General features: G+C 36.6%; 1 protein-coding gene across 1 annotated transcript; it reads right to left on the reverse strand.

Moving 5' to 3' along the window:
• Nucleotides 1–10,738: 10,738 nt before the first annotated feature.
• Nucleotides 10,739–11,681, reverse strand: LOC109680802 (olfactory receptor 5P6-like). Its single transcript, XM_074066993.1, is given in 2 exon segments — nt 10,739–11,525; nt 11,527–11,681. Coding segments are annotated over 2 exon segments (942 nt in total).
• Nucleotides 11,682–21,184: the final 9,503 nt, after the last annotated feature.

Raw genomic sequence — 21,184 nt, forward strand, 5'->3', positions numbered from 1 at the left:
AGTTCCTTGTTTATTATTCAGTTCTTCTTATTATTATTTTTGCTGGGTGGGGGATCAGTCTGTCCAGGGGAATATGCTGGTTTATCCCAGGGGTGGCTGTGGGAATACTGCATGACACTTATTTGCTCACCTGTTGGTCTGCTGGATGTCTCCCAAGCAGGTTTGGAGCCAGCATCTGGTGACACAGGAGCTCTCCTGTTTTCTCAGTGTAAAGTGGTGTGGAGAAGCTTTGTACAGGCTGGTGCTTTTTTTCTGCCAAGTGTGGCTGCAGTGTCTCAGCAAGATTTTTTATTTATGGAGCTCATGCTGTCTGCTTCTACACTCTAGTTACCATCATGGATCCTCCAATACTGTGACAGGGAACACCACACAATGTTACAGGGTGCACGTGAACCCAATGGGGACTCCGAGAGGGTCACAACCTCAGGGCAGAACCTGACGCTAATTTATCTGGAAACAAGGAGTCTATCAGACCTTTAAGAACTAATGCCAATATTCCTCAAGCTATTCCAAGAAATAGAAAGTAAAGGAACACTACCAAACACTTCAGATAAAGCTAGTATCACACTCATTCTAAAACTGGACAAGGACACAACAAAATAAGAGAATTATAGATCAATTACTGCAATGAGCAAAGATGCAAAACATTCTCAATGAAATGCTTGCAAACCAAATTTAGCAGTGCATTATAAAGATCATGCACCATGATCAAGTTGGCTTCATTGCAGTATGCAAAAATGTTTCAACATATGTAAATCAATAAATGAAATAAAGCTATAAACAGAACCAAGGACAAAAATCACATGATCATCTCAACTGATGCAGAAAAATTCAACACTTTTTCATGATGAAAACTCTAAAGAAACTAGGAATAAAGGATTGTACATCTACATAAAGGTTATATTTGAAAAACCTATAACCAACCTATAACAAATTGGAAAAATCTAAAACCCTTTCTTCTAAACTGAAGAAGGAGATAAGGGTGTCCCCTTTCTCTACTGCTATGCAATATAACACTGGACTTTCTATCTAGACCAATAAGGCAAGATAAAGAAATAAGGAGTCAAATAGGGAATAAAGAAGTAGAATTATTCCTATTTACATATGATATCACTCTCTCTATATATAAAAGACCCTAATGATTCCACCAACAAATTCCTAGAGCTGACAAACACTTTTGGCAATGTAGCAGGATATAAAATTGGCACATAAAAATCAGTGGATTTTCTAGCTGGGAGGCCAGCCTGAGCAAATAGTTGACAAGACCTCATCTCCAAAAACCAAAACAACAACAACAAAACCCAGAACAAAATGGACAGGAAGTGTGGCTCAAGTGATAGAACAGATGTTTTGCAATCACCAAGTCCTGAGTTCAAACCCTAGCTCCACCAAAAAAAAAAAAGGCCTCAGTAGTTTTTCTATATAAAACAATGAACAGGCTAAGAAAGCAATTAGAAAAACTATCCAGTCCACATTAGCCTCAAAAAATTAGAATACATAGATATAAACTTAACCAAGGAAGTGAAAGACCTTTACAATGAAACTACAAAACCTTAAAGAAAGAAATTGAAGTGATACTAAAAGGTGGGAAGGTCTCCAGTATTCATGAATGGGCAGAATTAATATTGTGAAATGATCTGTAGAAAGGAAGCTGCAGATTCAATGCAATGGCCATCAAAATTCCAATGTCATACTTGCATTTCTGTGTTTACTGAAGCTGTCTTAACAATAGCCAAATTGTGGAATCAGCTGAGGTGCACAACAACCAACAAATGTTAAAAGAAAATGTGTAGTATATGCACACACACACACACACACACACGGAATATTACTCAGCCACAAAGAAAAATGAAATTACTTCACTTTCAGGGAAGTAAATAGAAGTGAAGATCATGCTGAATATGATAAGCCAAGTTTAAAGGGTCAAATAATGCATGTTCTCACTCATTTGTAGAGCCTAGACCTAAAATGGTGATCATGATGATAATGGCCATGATTGTACCTGGGAAACTCTCTGGAGGAGGGAAGGGAATCAGCCAGAGCAGCATGGAGGAAAAGAAAGGATACTGAGGGCTGAAAAGGATGGGAGTATGCTACATGCATCTATATGAAGAAAACATAAAGAAACCCACCAAACAATGTTGAAAGAGGGGGGAAGAAGGAGAAGGGGAAAGAGAATATAACAGAGGTGGTGAACATAGCCAAGGTACACTACACACATGTGTGTACTTATCACGATAAAATCCCTTCATATTCTTAATGTATGATAAATCATAAACAAAATTTAAAAAGAAAACACTGGCAAGAGTTGACACTGCACTCTAGAGTCCAGAGCCAGAATGGAGGAGAATTCCTTTCTCTACACAAGACCTCAATCTTTTCTCTCATCTGATTAGAGAAGACCTTTCTATATTATGGAGAGTAACCTGTTTCATTCAATGTCTGCTAACTTAAATATTAATCACATCTTTAAAAATACCATTAGAGCAACATGGGTTGGGTCAAAAAATTGTGCCCCATGTCCTATTCAAATTAACACATAAAATTAATGACCATTGGGAGATTGCAAGACGGCAGCTAGAGGGAGGAAGCAGAAAGCATGCCTCCTATAGTGAAATCTTGGAGAGATGCTGGAGACACACCTTGTAGGCAAAACCACTGAGAAGAAGCAAAACTTTGACCCCTCCACACCTCCAGCCGGCGTAGAGCATCTCCACTTCACGTTAAATGGAGAAACCAGGAGGGCCCCCAGGCCACCAGTCACCCATGCCCAGATGGCTTGGGAAAACGTGGACAAGGTGAGCTAAGCAATACCATGGTACTCCCACAGACAACCCTGGGCCCAGCATAGCCCCCTGGACAGACCGACCTCCACCCGGGGAAAAAAGAGAAACCGAGTAATAAGCAATAAGAACAATAAATACATGTGGGAAAAAGGGTGGGGTGCACTGAGCACCGAACATTGGGGGAAGGGAATCCTTCCCGGAACTGTAAATAACCATGCCGGGGCTGGCTGGAGAGGCTCTGGCGGGAGCAGGGGCGTGCACCCAGCAACCAGGAGCAGGAAAGCTTGTGAGAGTGGCAGAGGGAGGAAAACTCCACAGGAGAGAGGGGAAGACCCACTTCCAATGTGAGCTGTAAACAAACATGCAGGCCTGAGAAAGCGGGTGCAGTGTCACCTCCTCCAGTGTGCTTGGAAAGGGGAAAGCTTGTAGCAGAGGCTCATGCACAGGAGAACTCTGAGTAAACAAAGCATGCAGGGCCAGGTGAGTGTTAAGCTCACCCTTGAGATCTGCATAAATAACATCTCCAGCAATAGCAGGCTGACAGCAGCGGGCAGGCAAGCCACAGCTGCAGATACCATTCACAGAACTGTCTCCAGACACTTTTTTTTTTCCTTCTCTCTCCCTATCTTTGATGAGAAAACAACCGAACTACACCTCCATGCTGAAAAACTTACTGAAACTGTATTGCATTTGAACTTGGGACACTTTGTGGGGTTTTTTTGTGTGTGCAGTTTTGTTCTACTTTATGCATCCCCTTTGATGAGACAACTACAGAACAATATCTGAGGCACCATCTCCAGGATTGGAGACTGGGATGGACACCAAAATTATTAAGACTGAAACTTCATTGCATTTGAACTTGGAGATTTTTAAAAATTTTTCTTATTTTCTATTTTTCATTTTGTTTTATTTTATATATATATATATTTCTTTCATTTACTTATTTTTTATTTTTATTCTTATCTTTATTCTTTTTATTTTTTTCTTTTCAATCCTCTCTCTGTCTCCCTAATGCATGTTCAGCTTACTGTCGATTAGTACACTAACGCTCCCTGTTTAAACCTTTGAAACTTTTTGTTTGATTCCTTGTTTTGTTTTTTCCTACTTGTCTGTTTATTTGCTTTTCCTTTTTCTTTAACTTCTTGCTTTCCATCTCCTCTCACCCTTCCATTCTAAATATTACCATTATTATTATTACAAGCTAGAAAATACTTAATTGCACACAGTACAGGGACAGTAACAACATCAAGGACAATGACGGGAAGACAGAAAAAACAGGGAAACCAGTTTCCCCACAGCAAAAAATTAGTACAGGAACCAGAGGGGAATGAAGAAAACAGATACTTAGATCCAGACTCCAACAAAATGAAGATAAATTATGCCAAAGGACCCAATGAAGCCCACAAGAATAATTTAAAAGAAGACATAGTACAGGTACTCAATGAGAATTTTATAGAGATGATACTGGATATGGTCAACCAAAATGTACAGGAGACACTCAAGAAATTCCAAGACAACAAAAATAGAGAATTTGAAAAAGCAAAACAAGAAATAAAGGAAACCATAGAAGCACTGTATAAACACCAAAGTGAAACAGAGAACACAATTAATAAACAGATAAATGAACTCAGGAAAAAAATAGACAACATTACAGAGGAAACCACCCAGGATATGAAAAACCTCAGAAAAAAGAACGAATCAGAACTGCAAAACAAAATGGAAGGCCAATCCAGCAGAATAGAACAAACAGAAGATAGAATCTCAGAACTTGAAGATGAAGTGGTAATTAAAGGAAAAACTGAAGAACTATTAATTAAACAACTCAAGACCTGTGAAAAGAAAATGCAAGAACTCACCGACTCCATCAAAAGACCAAACTTGAGAATCATGGGCATTGAAGAAGGAGAAGAGGTGCAAGCGAAGGGAATACATAACATATTCAACAAAATAATAACAAAAAATTTCCCAAATCTAGAGAAAGATATTCCCATACAGATGCAAGAGGCCTCCAGGACACCAAACAGACCAGATCAAAATAGAACTACCCCACGACATATCATCATTAAAACAAAAGTTCAGAAACTAAGGAAAGAATATTGAAGGCTGTAAGAGAGAAAAAAAAATAACATACAAAGGTAAACTCATCAAAATCACAGCAGACTTCTCAACAGAAACATTAAAAGCAAGAAGAGTGTGGGGTGAGATCTTCCGGACACTGAGTGAAAATAAAATTCAACCCCAGGATACTCTATCCAGCAAAACTATCATTCAAAATAGATGGAGCAATAAAAGTCTTCCATGATAAGCAGAAACTAAAACAATATGTGACCACAAAGCCATTACAAAGGATTCTTCAAGGGATTCTGCACACAGAAAGTGAAACCCAACTTAACCATGAAAAGACAGGCAACACCAAACCACAGGAAAAGAAAAAGCAAGAAAATAGAGAGTAACCTCAACTTAGGTACACACAATCAAACCTTCCAACAACTAAGACAACTAAATGACAGGAATCACCACATACCTATCAGTACTAACACTTAATATTAACAGACTTGATTCTCCCATCAAAAGGCACCACTTGACAAAATGGATTAAAAAGGAAGATCCAACTATTTGTTGCTTACAGGAGACCCATCTTACCGACAGAAATAAGCATAGGCTTAGGATGAAAGGCTGGAAGAAGATTTACCAAGCCAACGGCTCCCGAAAACAAGCAGGTGTAGCAATAATTATCTCTGACAAAGTAGATTTCAAACCTACATTGATCAAACGAGATAAAGAAGGACATTCCATACTAATAAAAGGGGAAATAGACCAAAAGGAAATAATAATCACCAACCTGTATGCACCCAATGTCAATGCACTCAATTTCATCAAACATACCCTGAAAGACCTAAAAGTATATATTAACGCCATATATTAATGGGAAACTTTAATACCCCATTATCATCAACAGATAAGTCATCAAACAAAAAATTAATAAAGAAATCCAAGATCTAAAATATACAATAAATCAAATGGACCTACTTGATGTCTACAGAACATTTCATCCAACTTCAACACAATATACATTCTTCTCAGCAGCCCATGGAACCTTCTCCAAAATAGATCATATCCTAGGGCACAAAGCAAGCCTCAGCAAATATAAGAAAATAGAAATTATACCGTGCATACTATCTAATCACAATGCAGTAAAAGTAGAACTCAACAACAAAAGTAAAGACAAAAAATATGCAAACAGCTGGAAACTAAATAACTCATTACTTCATGAACAATGGATCATTGGTGAAATAAAAGAGGAAATTAAAAAGTTCCTGGAAGTCAATGAAAATGAAAACACAACCTACTGGAACCTATGGAACACAGCAAAGGCAGTCCTGAGAGGAAAGTTTATAGCCATGAGTGCATATATTAAAAAGACTGAAAGATCCCAAATCAATGACCCAATGATACATCTCAGACTCCCAGAAAAACAAGAACAAGCAAATCCCAAAACAAATAGAAGGAGAGAAATAATAAAAATAAGAGCTGAAATCAACAAAATAGAAACCAAAAAAACCATACACAGAATTAATGAAAGTAAAAGTTGGTTCTTTGACCCCTGGCAAACCTGACTAAAATGAGGAGAGAAAAAACCCAAATTATTAGAATCAAGAATGCAAAAGGGGAGATAGTAACAAACACCATGGAAGTCCAGGAAATCATCAGAGACTACTTTGAGAACCTATATTCAAATAAATTTGAAAATCTTAAAGAAATGGACAGATTTCTAGATACATATGATCATCCAAAACTGAACCAAGAGGGAATTAATCACCTGAATAGACCTATAATGCAAAATGAAATTGAAGCAGCAATCAAGAGTCTCCCCAAAAAGAAAAGTCCAGGACCTGATGGATTCTTTGCTGAATTCTATCACACCTTTAAAGAAGAACTGATACCAACCCTCCTTAAACTGTTCTATGAAATAGAAAGGGAAGGAAAACTGCCAAACACATTTAATGAAGCCAGTATTACACTTATCCCAAAACCAGGCAAACACACCTCCAAAAAGGAGAACTATAGGTCAATCTCCTTAATGAATTTGACACAAAAATCCTCAACAAAATAATGGCAAACCGAATTCAGCAACACATCAAAAAGATTATTCACCACGACCAAGTAGGCTTCATCCCAGGGATGCAGGGGTGGTTAAACATATGAAAATCAATAAACGTAATAAACCACATTAACAGAAGCAAAGACAAAAACCACTTGATCATCTCAATAGATGCAGAAAAAGCCTTTGATAAGATCCAACACCATTTCATGATAAAAGCTCTAAGAAAACTAGGAATAGAAGGAAAGTACCTCAACATTATAAAAGCTATATATGACAAACCTACAGCCAGCATTATACTTAGTGGAGAAAAACTGAAACCATTCCCTCTAAAATCAAGAACCAGACAAGGATGCCCACTATCTCCACTCCTATTCAACATAGTACTAGAATTCCTAGCCAGAGCAATTAGGCAAGAAGAAGGAATAAAAGGAATACAAATAGGTAAAGAAACTGTCAAAATATCCCTATTTGCAGATGACATGATCCTATACCTTAAAGACCCAAAAAACTCTACTCAGAAGCTTCTAGACATCATCAATAGCTATAGCAAGGTAGCAGGATATAAAACCAACATAGAAAAATCATTAGCATTTCTATACACTAACAATGAGAAAACTGAAAAAGAATGTATGAAAACAATTCCAATTACAATAGCCTCACAAATAATCAAATACCTAGGTGTAAACCTAACAAAAGATGTGAAAGACCTCTACAAGGAAAACTCTACACTTCTGAAGAAAGAGATTGAGGAAGACTATAGAAAGTGGAGAGATCTCCCATGCTCATGGATTGGTAGAATCAACATAGTAAAAATGTCTATACTCCCAAATGTAATCTACATGTTTAATGCAATTTCCATCAAAATTCCAATGACATTCATTAAAGAGATTGAAAAATCTACTGTTAAATTTATATGGAAACACAGGAATCCACGAATAGCCAAGGCAATACTCAGTCAAAAGAACAATGCAGGAGGTATCACAATACCTGACTTCAAACTATATTACAAAGCAATAACAATAAAAACAGCATGGTAATGGCACAAAAACAAGACATGAAGACCAGAGGAACAGAATAGAGGACCCAGATATGAAGCCACACAGCTATAACCAACTTGTCTTTGACAAAGGTGCTAAAAATATACAATGGAGAAAAAGCAGCCTCTTCAACAAAAACTGCTGGGAAAACTGGTTAGCAGTCTGCAAAAAACTGAAACTAGATCCATGTATATCACCCTATACTAATATTAACTCAAAATGGATCAAAGATCTTAATATCAGACCACAAACTCTAAAGTTGATACAGGAAAGAGTAGGAAATTCTCTGGAGTTAGTAGGTATAGGTAAGAAACAAAGAAAACTGAAAGACATAAACCACAGCAACTAAGAGATAGCATAGATAAATGGGACCTCATAAAACTAAAAAGCTTCTGTTCATCAAAAGAAATGGTCTCTAAACTGAAGAGAACACCCACAGAGTCAGAGAAAATATTTGCCAGCTACACATCAGACAAAGGACTGATAACCAGAATATATATGGAACTTAAAGAACTAAATTCTCCCAAAACTAATGAACCAATAAAGAAATGGGCAAGTGAACTAAACAGAACTTTCTCAAAAGAAGAAATTCAAATGGCCAAAACACTTACGAAGAAATGCTCACCATCTCTAGCAATAAAGGAAATGCAAATGAAAACCACACTAAGATTGCACCTCACCCCTGTTTGAATAGCCATCATTAGCAACACCACCAAGAACAGGTGTTGGCAAGGATGCGGGGGAAAAGGAACCCTCTTACACTGTTGGTGGGGATGTAAACTAGTACAACCACTCTGGAAAAAATTTGGAGGCTACTTAAAAAGCTAAACATTGATCTACCATTTGATCCAGCAATACCACTCTTGGGGATATACCTAAAAGACTGTGACACAGGTTATTCCAGAGGCACCTGCACATCCATGTTTATTGTGGCACTATTCACAATAGCCAAGTTATGGAAACAGCCAAGATGCCCCACCACTGACGAATGAATTAAGAAAATGTGGTATCTATACACAATGGAATTTTATGCAGGCATGAAGAAGAATGAAATGTTATCATTCGCTGGTAAATGGATGGAATTGGAGAACATCATTCTGAGTGAGGTTAGCCTGGCCCATAAGTCCAAAAATCGTATGTTCTCCCTCACATGTGGACATTAGATCAAGGGCAAACACAACAAGGAGATTGGACTTTGAGCACATGATAAAAGCGAGAGCACACAAGGGAGGGGTGAGGATAGGTAAGACACCTAAAAAATTAGCTAACATCTGTTGCCCTTAATGCAGAGAAACTAAAGCAGATACCTTAAAAGCAACTGAGGCCAATAGGAAAAGGGGACCAGGAACTAGAGAAAAGGTTAGATCAAATAGAATTAACCTAGAAGGTAACACATACACAGAGGAAATTAATGTGAGTCAACTCCCTGTTTTGCTATCCTTATCTCAACCAGCAAAAACACTTGTTCTTCCTATTATTGCTTATATTCTCCCCAATAAAATTAGAGATAAGGGCAAAATAGTTTCTGCTGGGTATTGAGGGGGTGGGGGAGAGAGGGGGCAGAGTGGGTGGTAAGGGAGGGGGGTGGGGGCAGGGGGGAGAAATGACCCAAGCCTTGTATGCACATATGAATAATAAAACAATAAAAAAATAAAAATTAAAAAAAATTAACCACCATTGGGACAATACTATAAACTAAATGTAGGAGGGAGCAGCTTAAAGTAGAAGTACTGATAATGAAGTATAAAGAAACAGTAGATTAATATTGGATTCAGAATATACAAGACTTCATAACTGAGTGTAGGAGCACAGGAGAAGAAGAGAAGTGAATAATTCTCAGGTTTTCTGAATCAATAACTGATTGAATGATGGTGCCCCTTACTGGATGGGAAGAAGTTAATTGGGGAAGAGAAATAGGGAAAGTGAAGTAAATATTTTAGTTATCAGTATATAGAGGTAACTTAAGATTCTTAGGTAAGAGATAATCCAAATTTCTCACGTTTTCTTGTATGAAGTCATTCTTACCATGAAGAAGTCACTCCAAAACATGGCTGTGTTCATTCCCCTAAATAGTTTAGGAACACTGCTCATTCCTATGGAGGAAGTCACCTCTTTCAACCTTAGAGAGGAATTCACAGGTTAATTAGAGACATCTCATTCTTTTCTTCTGTGGAACTCTAATACATTCAATGTTGGAGTCAGAATCTAGGAATACAGACCAGAATTGTATAAGTCCACCAAACCCATTCTCAACAGATAACCTTACTGCAAGAAAAACAGCTCTAGTGATTTTGCTGTCCAATGTTATCATTTCTTCTCAGAATGTACACAATGACTATAGTTACAATGCACATTAAAAGAAAAGTTAGTTTTGATGATGGGATCTGCCTCAAAGAATTGAAAGTACAATAACTTCAACTTATATAGGTAGTTTTGAAAATAATCTGAATATGCTTTTAAAAGAATTTTCATCAGATTATTTTTATGTGAAGCAATTTATTTTCTTAATTATAAATAAATATGAGCCTTTCATTTTTTACCGGCAAACACACCCCCTTAAATTACTATAAGCTCCATATATCAACATATCAACCATATGTGGTTTCCTTTTATTATTATATTATTACATAGTTATAATAATACTTATTATTCCTTTATTATATCTATTCTGTGTGTGTGTGTCTGTAGTGTTGGGAATGAAACACAGATTCATGCATGCAGACCATGTGGTATACTTCTGAGGCGCTACATTATCAACTTCTCTATAGGATATTATTAATACAATAAGTTCTACAAAATAATAAATATCACTAAGAAAATATTTTCCTGTCAAGTTCTCTCTTTAGAGTCCCCTTAATCTCATTATTCCTGAGACTATAGATCAGGGGGTTCAACATGGGGATAATCACCATGAAGAACACAGATATCACCTTGTTTTGGTCAGTGGAGTAGCTGGACTTGGGCATCACATAGATGAATGTAATGGTCCCATAGAACAGGGTGACCACAGTGAGGTGGGAGGTGCAGGTGGAGAAGGCCCTGTGGTGGCCATCAGTGGAGCGCATCTTCAGGATGGTGATGAGGATGTAGATGTAGGAGATGGCAATGACAATAACTGTGACTACAATGATGGAGCCAGCAGAAAATGAGGGAACAATAGCAGGAACACTGACATCAGAGCATGAAAGTTCAACTAAAGGAGCAAAATCACAAAAAAAGTGATTAACCTTATTTGACCCACAGAAGAGTAATGAATAGAAACATATGGTAAAGGAACAAGTGTTAAGAAAACCACCAATGTAAGCAATTAGTATTAACTGAACACAGACTTGTGTAGACATTTTGGTTGAATACAGCAGTGGATTGCAGATGGCTACAAACCGATCATATGCCATGGCAGCCAGAAGGAAGCACTCGCTTGAGCCAAAGAAAACAACTGAACCAAGCTGGATGGCACATCCAAGGTAGGAGATTATATTTCTCTCCACCAGGAAATTAACAAGCATGTTTGGTGTGACAGAAGATGAATAACCTATGTCAGCAAAAGCCAAGTGGCTCAGAAAAAAGTACATGGGATGGTGGAGCTGAGAAGAGACTGATGAGAATGATTGTGCTGAGATTGCCAGATATGGTGACCAGGTAGATGCACAGGATGACCATGAAGAGGATGACCCAAAGGACTGAATCCTGTGTTAATCCCAACAAAATGAACTCTGTCACTGCAGTGTGGTTCCCATCCACCAGGGAATCCATGATACAATGTAACTGCTGCCAAAACAAACCTGTGATGGAAACATTACAGGAAATAATTTATGTCATGAAGATTCCACTTATGTAACATATACATTGAGGTTATTATAAACTCAAGCATCATTAAAAATTTCAATCAAGATTTGGTTTTTATATTAAGAATTTGTTGTATAGTTATGATATATGTAATGAGTCTATAATTTAAAAATTGTTTTTAGCAGAAAAATCAGAAAACTTGCTTCAAATAATGTATATCTTTATACATATTATGAAATATACCAACATGACTTTAAAACTAAAGATTTAAAAATATGAAGTTGTTGAGAAAAATAAAAACATCCTAAGTACAAAAAAATATATATTTATTCTCAACTTATTAATGAAGAAATGGAGTTTGAAAATGTTAAGTAACTTACCTAAGATTGCATGGGAAATAGTAAAATATAAACATGAATTACACAAGTAGGTTGAATTTGGTTCATTCCTTTGGCAACTATTTTTTAAGTGAAATTAAATAAATAGTTACAATGAGATTGAATACACTTGTAAATATTAGTCTAAGCCTAAACAACTTAAATTCAGTTTTCTGGCAACTAATGTATAAAAGAGAAGACTAGTTAGGTATATGATTTACAATGTCTATAAAGACCATTTTTAAAAAAGGAGAAATAATTTTCCTGATATGACCAGGAAGAAACAGTTATTCAAGTTAAGTTTACGAATGAAGTCACTTATTACAATTTCATTGAATATTTTAACATTTTACAAATAAAATATTGTTTCCTTGAATAGTTTTAATTATCAGTCTAAAATTATACAAAACATATTATGAGTAATATTTAGAACATAGATATTAAAGTTTGTTTATTCAAACCCATTAAATCCTTTTCTAATGTAAAAATGTGTTTTAGGTAAGTGTATTACAGAATGAAATAATATTTTCAACATAGTGTATAGGTGAACAAATTTTAGCCTAACTTAAGCAGCGTGGTCAAGATGCTCAACCAGCTAGAAGCAAGGTTGACTCTCATCTCCCAACAGTTAAGTTTTATATCACTGCCTCCAACCAAAGTGTCTGGGATCCTAGAGCATTAAATCAATAAACAAGGTAGGTTTTTCTACATGATATTTACAGACAGTAAGCCATAAAACATCTAAAATTTAGTACACTTATTAGCATTATAGCTAAAGGCTAAGTTTAGATACTATAAAAGATCATGCAGGTTTCTTAGGTGGATAAATGAGGAATTTTGCAAAACTGAGTTATGTCTATTTATTTCTATGAATTTCACTATGGAAATAAGTTAATTCAGTTGAGGTTATTTGCTGGCTGACTGTTTGAGTATATCTGCCCTATTTCTAAACCATGGCTTGTGAATACAGATACAACCTCAAAGGATGAAGTTATCTTTATTTATCCTAAATAGTAAAGGAAATCCAATAAACTAGATTCACTCATAAAAATCAAATCTTACTTCTTGAAATAGGAGTTCATAAATTTTACTGTAAGAAATTCATGATTATTATGATTATATAGCAGTCATGCTACCTTTTATTATTTTCTCCTTTGGAGACAAGACTCTGAAGATTCTAATTATTTAAATGTGAACTCAATACACTAGGGATCTTTATCACATTCTCAAGTGAATATTGAACAGTTTATTTCATACAAACACAACTAATCTTCAAGGATTCTGTCAATCCTCAAGTGATCCTTTCTTTTCTTTTTATGTTACTATTGGTGCACTTTAATTTTATAATTATTGGGAATATACAATAACAAATGATCTCATAGCTAAATATTGGTTGTAAGTTTACTTTGATATTTCATGTAAAAATTGTAAACTGCAAATATAAAATGGTAACATTAGCTTCTTTCATTCATATCTCTTCATTTTATAAGTACCTTGAGGGGTATGATGGAGGGTGATGATATGCAAAGTTGAATTTTAAGTAACACATTATTTAAGATATTCACATACTTTTTATATCCAAAAGTATATGAAACACTTTTAAACTTATGTAGATGAGAACTATAAAGCAAAAAGAGGTTTGGATGACTTCAGGTAATACTTGTCTCTTATAGTACATAGGGGTGACTATTGGTTAGTGGCTTACATGATGTGATGGAGGATAGTAGAAACAGACCTTCAGTCTGTTTATTCACTCCAATATTCTTGTTAACCCTAATTTTAGAAAGTCCTTCCTCATCCACTCCATGTCCTCTTGATATGAATGGTTGACCACTGCTAGTACTGACTTTCATTCAAAACTTACTCAGCCAAGCACTGTGATTAATGCTTTATACACATTATTTAATTTAATCCTTATGATGATTTGGTAAGCTAAGTATTTCCATCACCCTATCATGCAGATGAGACTTAATTTAATCTACCTGTCCAAATATACCCAATTGGTAAAATTATATCTAGGCTTAAAATTTGGGTCAGATTGGATGTCAAAATGTTCTGAGCTGCTATTGTCAGTAACATTTAAGTTCCAAATAATAATATTAAATGCATTAAATGTCAAAAAGGAGCATAAAGTTTAATCCAGCCTTCATATTTTCTTATGAGGAAATGGTCATTAACTATACCATTGTTCTATGTGTGTTTTGTTTTTTGATTGCTACTTTCAAGATTTCTTCTTACTTTAAATTTTTGGCACTCTACTATTGTGTTTATCACTCATGCTGTATATGATGGGATGCTTGATAGTCGCTTTGTTTTTTATTTCTAAAGTAATAGCTTTTGTTAGATTTAGGACATTTTCATTTTTACTATTTTTATGGGTGAGGGCATGTATCAAATATATCATACTTGGAGATTTAGGACATTTTCAACCATTAACTCTTCAAATACCTAATGACTTAATTCTCTCTGCTTCTCTGGGCCTCTAGTGTGTGTGTGTGTGTGTGTGTGTGTGTGTGTGTGTGTATTTCACTCTTTGATATTATTCCACAGGTTTCCCTGCCTTTTATGATTTTTAAAAACTTCTTATTTCCTGGTGTAGGAGTGTGAATTTGGTGCAAATACTGTGTACACAAGTATGTAAATGGAAAAATGGTTTCTGTTGAAACTGCTCCAGGAATAGGGGGAGAAGGGGGATGAAATAGAATAGTGGAGGGGGTGAATTCAAGTATGATATAAGAACTTTTATAAATGCCACAATGTACCCCCACCTAGCACAACAATAATGAAGAACAGAAAATTCTTTTTTCCCTCTGTAAATTACATTGTACAACTCTTATTTTATCTTTAATTGTCAGATATAATTGTATGTATATAGTATACAATATGATGTTGTGAAGTATATACATATTATAGCACAGAATGGTTACATTTAGCTATATAACAATTTGCATTACTTCACATAGTTATCATTTTTGTGGTCAAAGTATCCAACTCATGGGCCATTAAGACCAGTCGTCCACTAAGATTTATATACAGCTCACATTCTCTGTAGTCAGTCAGTGGACTTGAGACTGAGCTCATCTCACAAGGGCTATAGGTTCTCACCTGGTACCAGGGAAGATTTTGAGGCTCAGTCTTCAGGTACCATCCCAGAGTCAGGGGCCATGGTAGTCTGTCCAGTGCTGAATTTTACTACTCTGGGCCCAGGGTTAAACAAAATCTTTTGCTTATTTCCCCTAAGAGTGTGGCATCTGCTGTGCTGCCTGAAGTTGGAAGAGGAGTGATGCAAGTTTTCTAAAACTGTTCTTCCTGCCCCTTTCCATGTGTATTTTCTTCCTATTGCACTATAATCAAGTACTGAAGTCTTTCACCTGGTTTTCTTAGCTCTTGTGATAATATTTTCATGCATGGAGAGATCTTCACATTGATTTTTCTGTGGGGAGATGATCTCTGGAAAGTCCTGTTCCACCATCTAGCTCTGACTTCATGGAATTTATCTAGTTGAAGGTAAAAGGAAATTCTAAGACTTCTAGGTAGGTAAAAGAAAAAGTGAGTAAGTGTGATGATACAGAGGTGACTTAATAAAATGCATCCTGAGAGACTGGCACAGTTTGTATTCACACACACACACATGCACACACACACAATTGTTACATCTTCTTGATTCATAGCTCCTTTATCATTAAATAATGAACTTCTTTGTTCTTGTGATAGTTTGACTTAAAGCTGTTTTCTCTGATGTAAAAATAGCTACCTCTGATATTTTCTAGTATACGTTGACATGAAATTTATCTTTGTCTCTCCCTTCATTTTTAGTGTATGTGTGCCCTTAAAGCTTAAAGGGATTTCTTTTTTAAAATTATTCATATATTCACATGTGAATACATTGTTTGGGACATTTCTTCCCCTTATCCCCCGCTCCCTCCCTCTTCCCCTTACCTCCCTTTGCTTCCAGGCAGAATCTGTTCTGCCCTTATCTCTAATTTTGTTGAAGAGAAAACATAACCAATAATAAGGAAGACAAAGCATTTTTGCTAGTTGAGTTAAGGATGGTTATACAGAGAGATTCCTGGTATTGCTTCCATGTACAAATAAATGTGTTACATCCCTGATCACCTGCCCATATTGACCTCTGTCACTTTAAGTTTTCTGTATTAGCTCCTCTGCAGTGGGGGCATCAAACACTTTCATGCTTTGGGTTTTCTACCTATCCCCACCTCCTGTATGTGTTCTCCCCTTAGCATGTGACCCAATTCCAACCACATTGCTGTATTTGCCCTGGATCTAAAGTCTGCATATGAAGGAGAATGTATGATTTTTGGTCTTCTGAGCCTGGCTAACCTTGCTCAGAATGATGTTCTCCGGTTCCATCCATTTACTTGAGAATGATAAGATTTCATTCCATTTTGAGGCTGAGTAAAATTCCATTGTGTATAAATACCACATTTTCTTAATCCATTTGTTAGTAGTGAGGTATCTTGGCTGTTTACATAACCTGCCTATTGTGAATAGTGCTGCAATAAACATGGATGTGCAGGTGCCTCTGGAATAACCTGAGTCACATTACTTTGGGTATATCCCCAGGAGTGGGATTACTGGATCATATGGCAGATCTATGTTTAGATTTTTAAGAAGCCTCCAAAAGTTTTTCCAGAGTGGTAGCACTAGCTTGCATTTCTACCAGCAGTGTACGAGGGTTCCTTTTTTCCGACACCCTCACCAACACCTGTTGTTAGTGGTGTTTTTGATGATGGCTATTCTAACGGGGGTGAAGTGGAATCTTAGTGTGGTTTTGATTTGCATTTCTTTTATGACTAGAGATGGTGAGCATTTTTTTCATGTGTTTTTTGGCCATTTGAGTTTCTTCTTTTGAGAAAGTTCTGTTTAGTTCACTTGCGCATTTCTTTATTGGTTCATTGATTTGGGGAGAGTTTAGTTTTTTGAGTTTTAAGGGAATTTCTTTAATGAACACATTCGTAGGTATCTTTTAAAAAGTCTTCAGCCACCACACATGTCTTTTAATTGACATATTTAGTCCATGTACATTTAAAGTAGTGATTAATAGGTAAGGATTTAAACTAGCTGAAACCAGCATAAGAATGGGACTAAGGTAGGATGAAGAAAACTAAAAGACATAAACCTGAGTGAGGTTAGCCTGGCCCAAAAGACCAAAAATCGTATGTTCTCCCTCATATGTGGACATTAGATCAAGGGCAAACACAACAAGGGGATTGGAATATGAGCACATGATAAAAGCGAGAGCACACAAGGGAGGGGTGAGGATAGGTAAGACACTTAAAAAACTAGCTAGCATTTGTTGCCCTTAACGCAGAGAAACTAAAGCAGATACCTTAAAAGCAACTGAGGCCAATAGGAAAAGGGGACCAGGTACTAGAGAAAAGGTTAGATCAAAAAGAATTAACCTAGAAGGTAACACACACTCACAGGAAATCAATGTGAGTCAATACCCTGTATAGCTATCCTTATCTCAACCAGCAAAACCCCTTGTTCCTTCCTATTATTGCTTATACTCTCTCTACAACAATATTAGAGATAAGGGCAAAATAGTTTCTGCTGGGTATTGGGGGGGGGAGTGGGAGGGGGTGGAGTGGGTGGTAAGGGAGGGGGTGGGGGCAGGGGGGAGAAATGAACCAAGCCTTGTATGCACATATGAATAATAAAAGAAAAATGAAAAAAAAAAGACATAAACCAGTTGGGGTTATAACACATATACAGATGGAAATATCACAAGGAAACTCTCTGTGTAGCTACCTTTATCTCAAATAAGCAAAAATGTCATGTTTTTCTTTTTCTTCTACAAAATTAGAGAACAGAAGGGCTGAGCAGGTCCTGCCCAGGGGAGCGGGCTGGCACCAGTAGGAGTGGGGAGGTGTTGGGGAAAGGGGGTTGGAGGGTGAATGGAGTGCAAAAAATGTGCATACATGTATGAAAATGCAACAATGATACCTGTTGAAACTACTCCAGGAATGGGGAGAAGGAGGTACAAAAGAGAATGGTGGATGCTCATGGATTGGTAGAATCAACATAGTAAAAATGTCTATACTCCCAAATGTAATCTACATGTTTAATGCAATTCCCATCAAAATTCCAATGACATTCATTAAAGAGATTGAAAAATCTACTGTTAAATTTATATGGAAACACAGGAATCCACGAATAGCCAAGGCAATACTCAGTCAAAAGAACAATGCAGGAGGTATCACAATACCTGACTTCAAACTATATTACAAAGCAATAACAATAAAAACAGCATGGTAATGGCACAAAAACAAGACATGAAGACCAGTGGAACAGAATAGAGGACCCAGATATGAAGCCACACAGCTATAACCAACTTGTCTTTGACAAAGGTGCTAAAAATATACAATGGAGAAAAAGCAGCCTCTTCAACAAAAACTGCTGGGAAAACTGGTTAGCAGTCTGCAAAAAACTGAAACTAGATCCATGTATATCACCCTATACTAATATTAACTCAAAATGGATCAAAGATCTTAATATCAGACCACAAACTCTAAAGTTGATACAGGAAAGAGTAGGAAATTCTCTGGAGTTAGTAGGTATAGGTAAGAAATAAAGAAAACTGAAAGACATAAACCACAGCAACTAAGAGATAGCATAGATAAATGGGACCTCATAAAACTAAAAAGCTTCTGTTCATCAAAAGAAATGGTCTCTAAACTGAAGAGAACACCCACAGAGTCAGAGAAAATATTTGCCAGCTACACATCAGACAAAGGACTGATAACCAGAATATATAGGGAACTTAAAAAACTAAATTCTCCCAAAGCTAATGAACCAATAAAGAAATGGGCAAGTGAACTAAACAGAACTTTCTCAAAAGAAGAAATTCAAATGGCCAAAAAACAGATGAAAAAATGCTCACCATCTCTAGCAATAAAGGAAATGCAAATGAAAACCACACTAAGATTCCACCTCACCCCTGTTTGAATAGCCATCATCAGCAACACCACCAAGAGGTGTTGGTGAGGATGCAGGGAAAAAGGAACCCTCTTACACTGTTGGTGGGAATGTAAACTAGTACAACCACTTTGGAAAAAATTTGGAGGCTACTTAAAAAGCTAAACATTGATCTACCATTTGATCCAGCAATACCACTCTTGGGGATATACCCAAAAGACCCTGACACAGGTTACTCCAGAGGCACCTGCACACCCATGTTTATTGCAGCACTATTCACAATAGCCAAGTTGTGGAAACAGCCAAGATGCCCCACTACTGATGAATGGATCAAGAAAATGTGCTATCTATACACAATGGAATTTTATGCAGGCATGAAGAAGAATGAAATGTTATCATTCGCTGGTAAATGGATGGAATTGGAGAACATCATTCTGAGTGAGGTCAGCCTGGCCCAAAAGACCAAAAATTGTATGTTCTCCCTCATATGTGGACATTAGATCAAGGGCAAACACAACAAAGGGATTGAACTTTGATCACAAGATAAAAGCAAGAGCCCACAAGAGAGATATGAGGATAGGTAAGACACCTAAAAAATTAGCTAACATTTGTTGCCCTCAATGCAGAGAAACTAAAGCAGATACCTTAAAAGCAACTGAGGCCAATAGGAGAAGGCGACCAGGAACTAGAGAAAAGGTTAGATCAAACAGAATTAACCTAGAAGGTAACACACATGCACAGGAAATCAATGTGAGTCAACTCCCTGTATAGCTATCCTTATCTCAACCAGCAAAACCCCTTGTTCCTTCCTATTATTGCTTATACTCGCTCTTCAACAAAATTAAAGATAAGGGCAAATAGTTTCTGCTGGGTATCAAGGGGGTGGGGGAGAGAGGGAGGGGGCGGGGTGGGTTGTAAGGGAGGGGGTGGGGGCAGGGGGAAGAAATGACCCAAGCCTTCTATGCACATATGAATAATAAAAAATAAATTAAAAAAAAAGAGAATGGTGGAGGGGGTGAATTCAAGTATGATATATTTGATACATTGTAGGAACCTTTGTAAATGCCACAATGTACCCCCACTGAGCAAAATATAAAGAAAAAAAATTAAATAAAGTATTTATTTCAGAGAAGTAATAGTAAGGGCTTGTTATTAATATTTAGTTAATTGTTTTGTGGTTGTTTTGCATATCATTTGTTCCTTAAGTATTTGCTGTCTTCCTTTGTGATTTGATGTTTTTCTTTTGTGTGTCCATTATAGATTTTTGCTTTGTGGTTTTTCTCATCCTTTCTCTGCTCCTTCCTAGAACCTAGTAGACATTTAAATGATTTTAAGTCAATTGTTAAGAACTCTGCTCAACAAGGTCATTCAATTATAATTTTCTTTCCTATTTGCTGATACATTAAGTTAGTGCTAGACCCTATTTCCTGAATTTTCTACTTTGGAGATTCTAGAAGATAAATTCCATGAGAGCAGAAATCTCTGGCTGTTTGTCACTTATATTTATAAAAGCCAAGGATAACGCCTGGGATAGAGGAGGCACTCAATATAATTTCTGAGCAAATACATGGGTGAATGAGTGAAATGACTAGTGCTCTAGCTTACTATTTCCAGGAAGATGGTTAAAAGTGTTGTAAAAAATGCAACCTGCATGTTTTGCTTCATTTTGAAACAAAGGGCTGGAAGTCTCCTTAGCTTCACTTTCTAGCAGGAAATGATATTGCTAGTTTTGTTACTCTTCTTGAGACTGGTTGACATTGCATTTGGAAGAGTAGAGGTTGAAGACTTATTTTTATATTTTATTAGGATTTATTAATTGTACAAAGTAAGGTACTTCATTGCAACATTTCCATAAATGTATATAATGTACTTTGTTCATATTCACCCATCACTCTTTTTTATATATATATTTTTTATTCACATATGCATACATTATTTGGGTCATTTCTCCCCCCTGCACCCCTCCCCCACCCTCTCCCCCCTTCCCTCCTCAGTTCCAGGCAGGTCGTGTTCTGCCTTTATCACTAGTTTTGTTGAAGAAAAGAGACAAGCCTAATAAGGAAGACAGAGTGTTTTTTCTAGTTGAGTTGAGGCTAGCTATACAGAAATATTCCTAGCATTGCTTTCGTGTACACATGTGTTATGACCCATGTT

This window comes from Castor canadensis, chromosome 1 (genome assembly GCF_047511655.1).
Source record: "Castor canadensis chromosome 1, mCasCan1.hap1v2, whole genome shotgun sequence".
Classification (NCBI taxonomy): domain Eukaryota; kingdom Metazoa; phylum Chordata; class Mammalia; order Rodentia; family Castoridae; genus Castor; species Castor canadensis.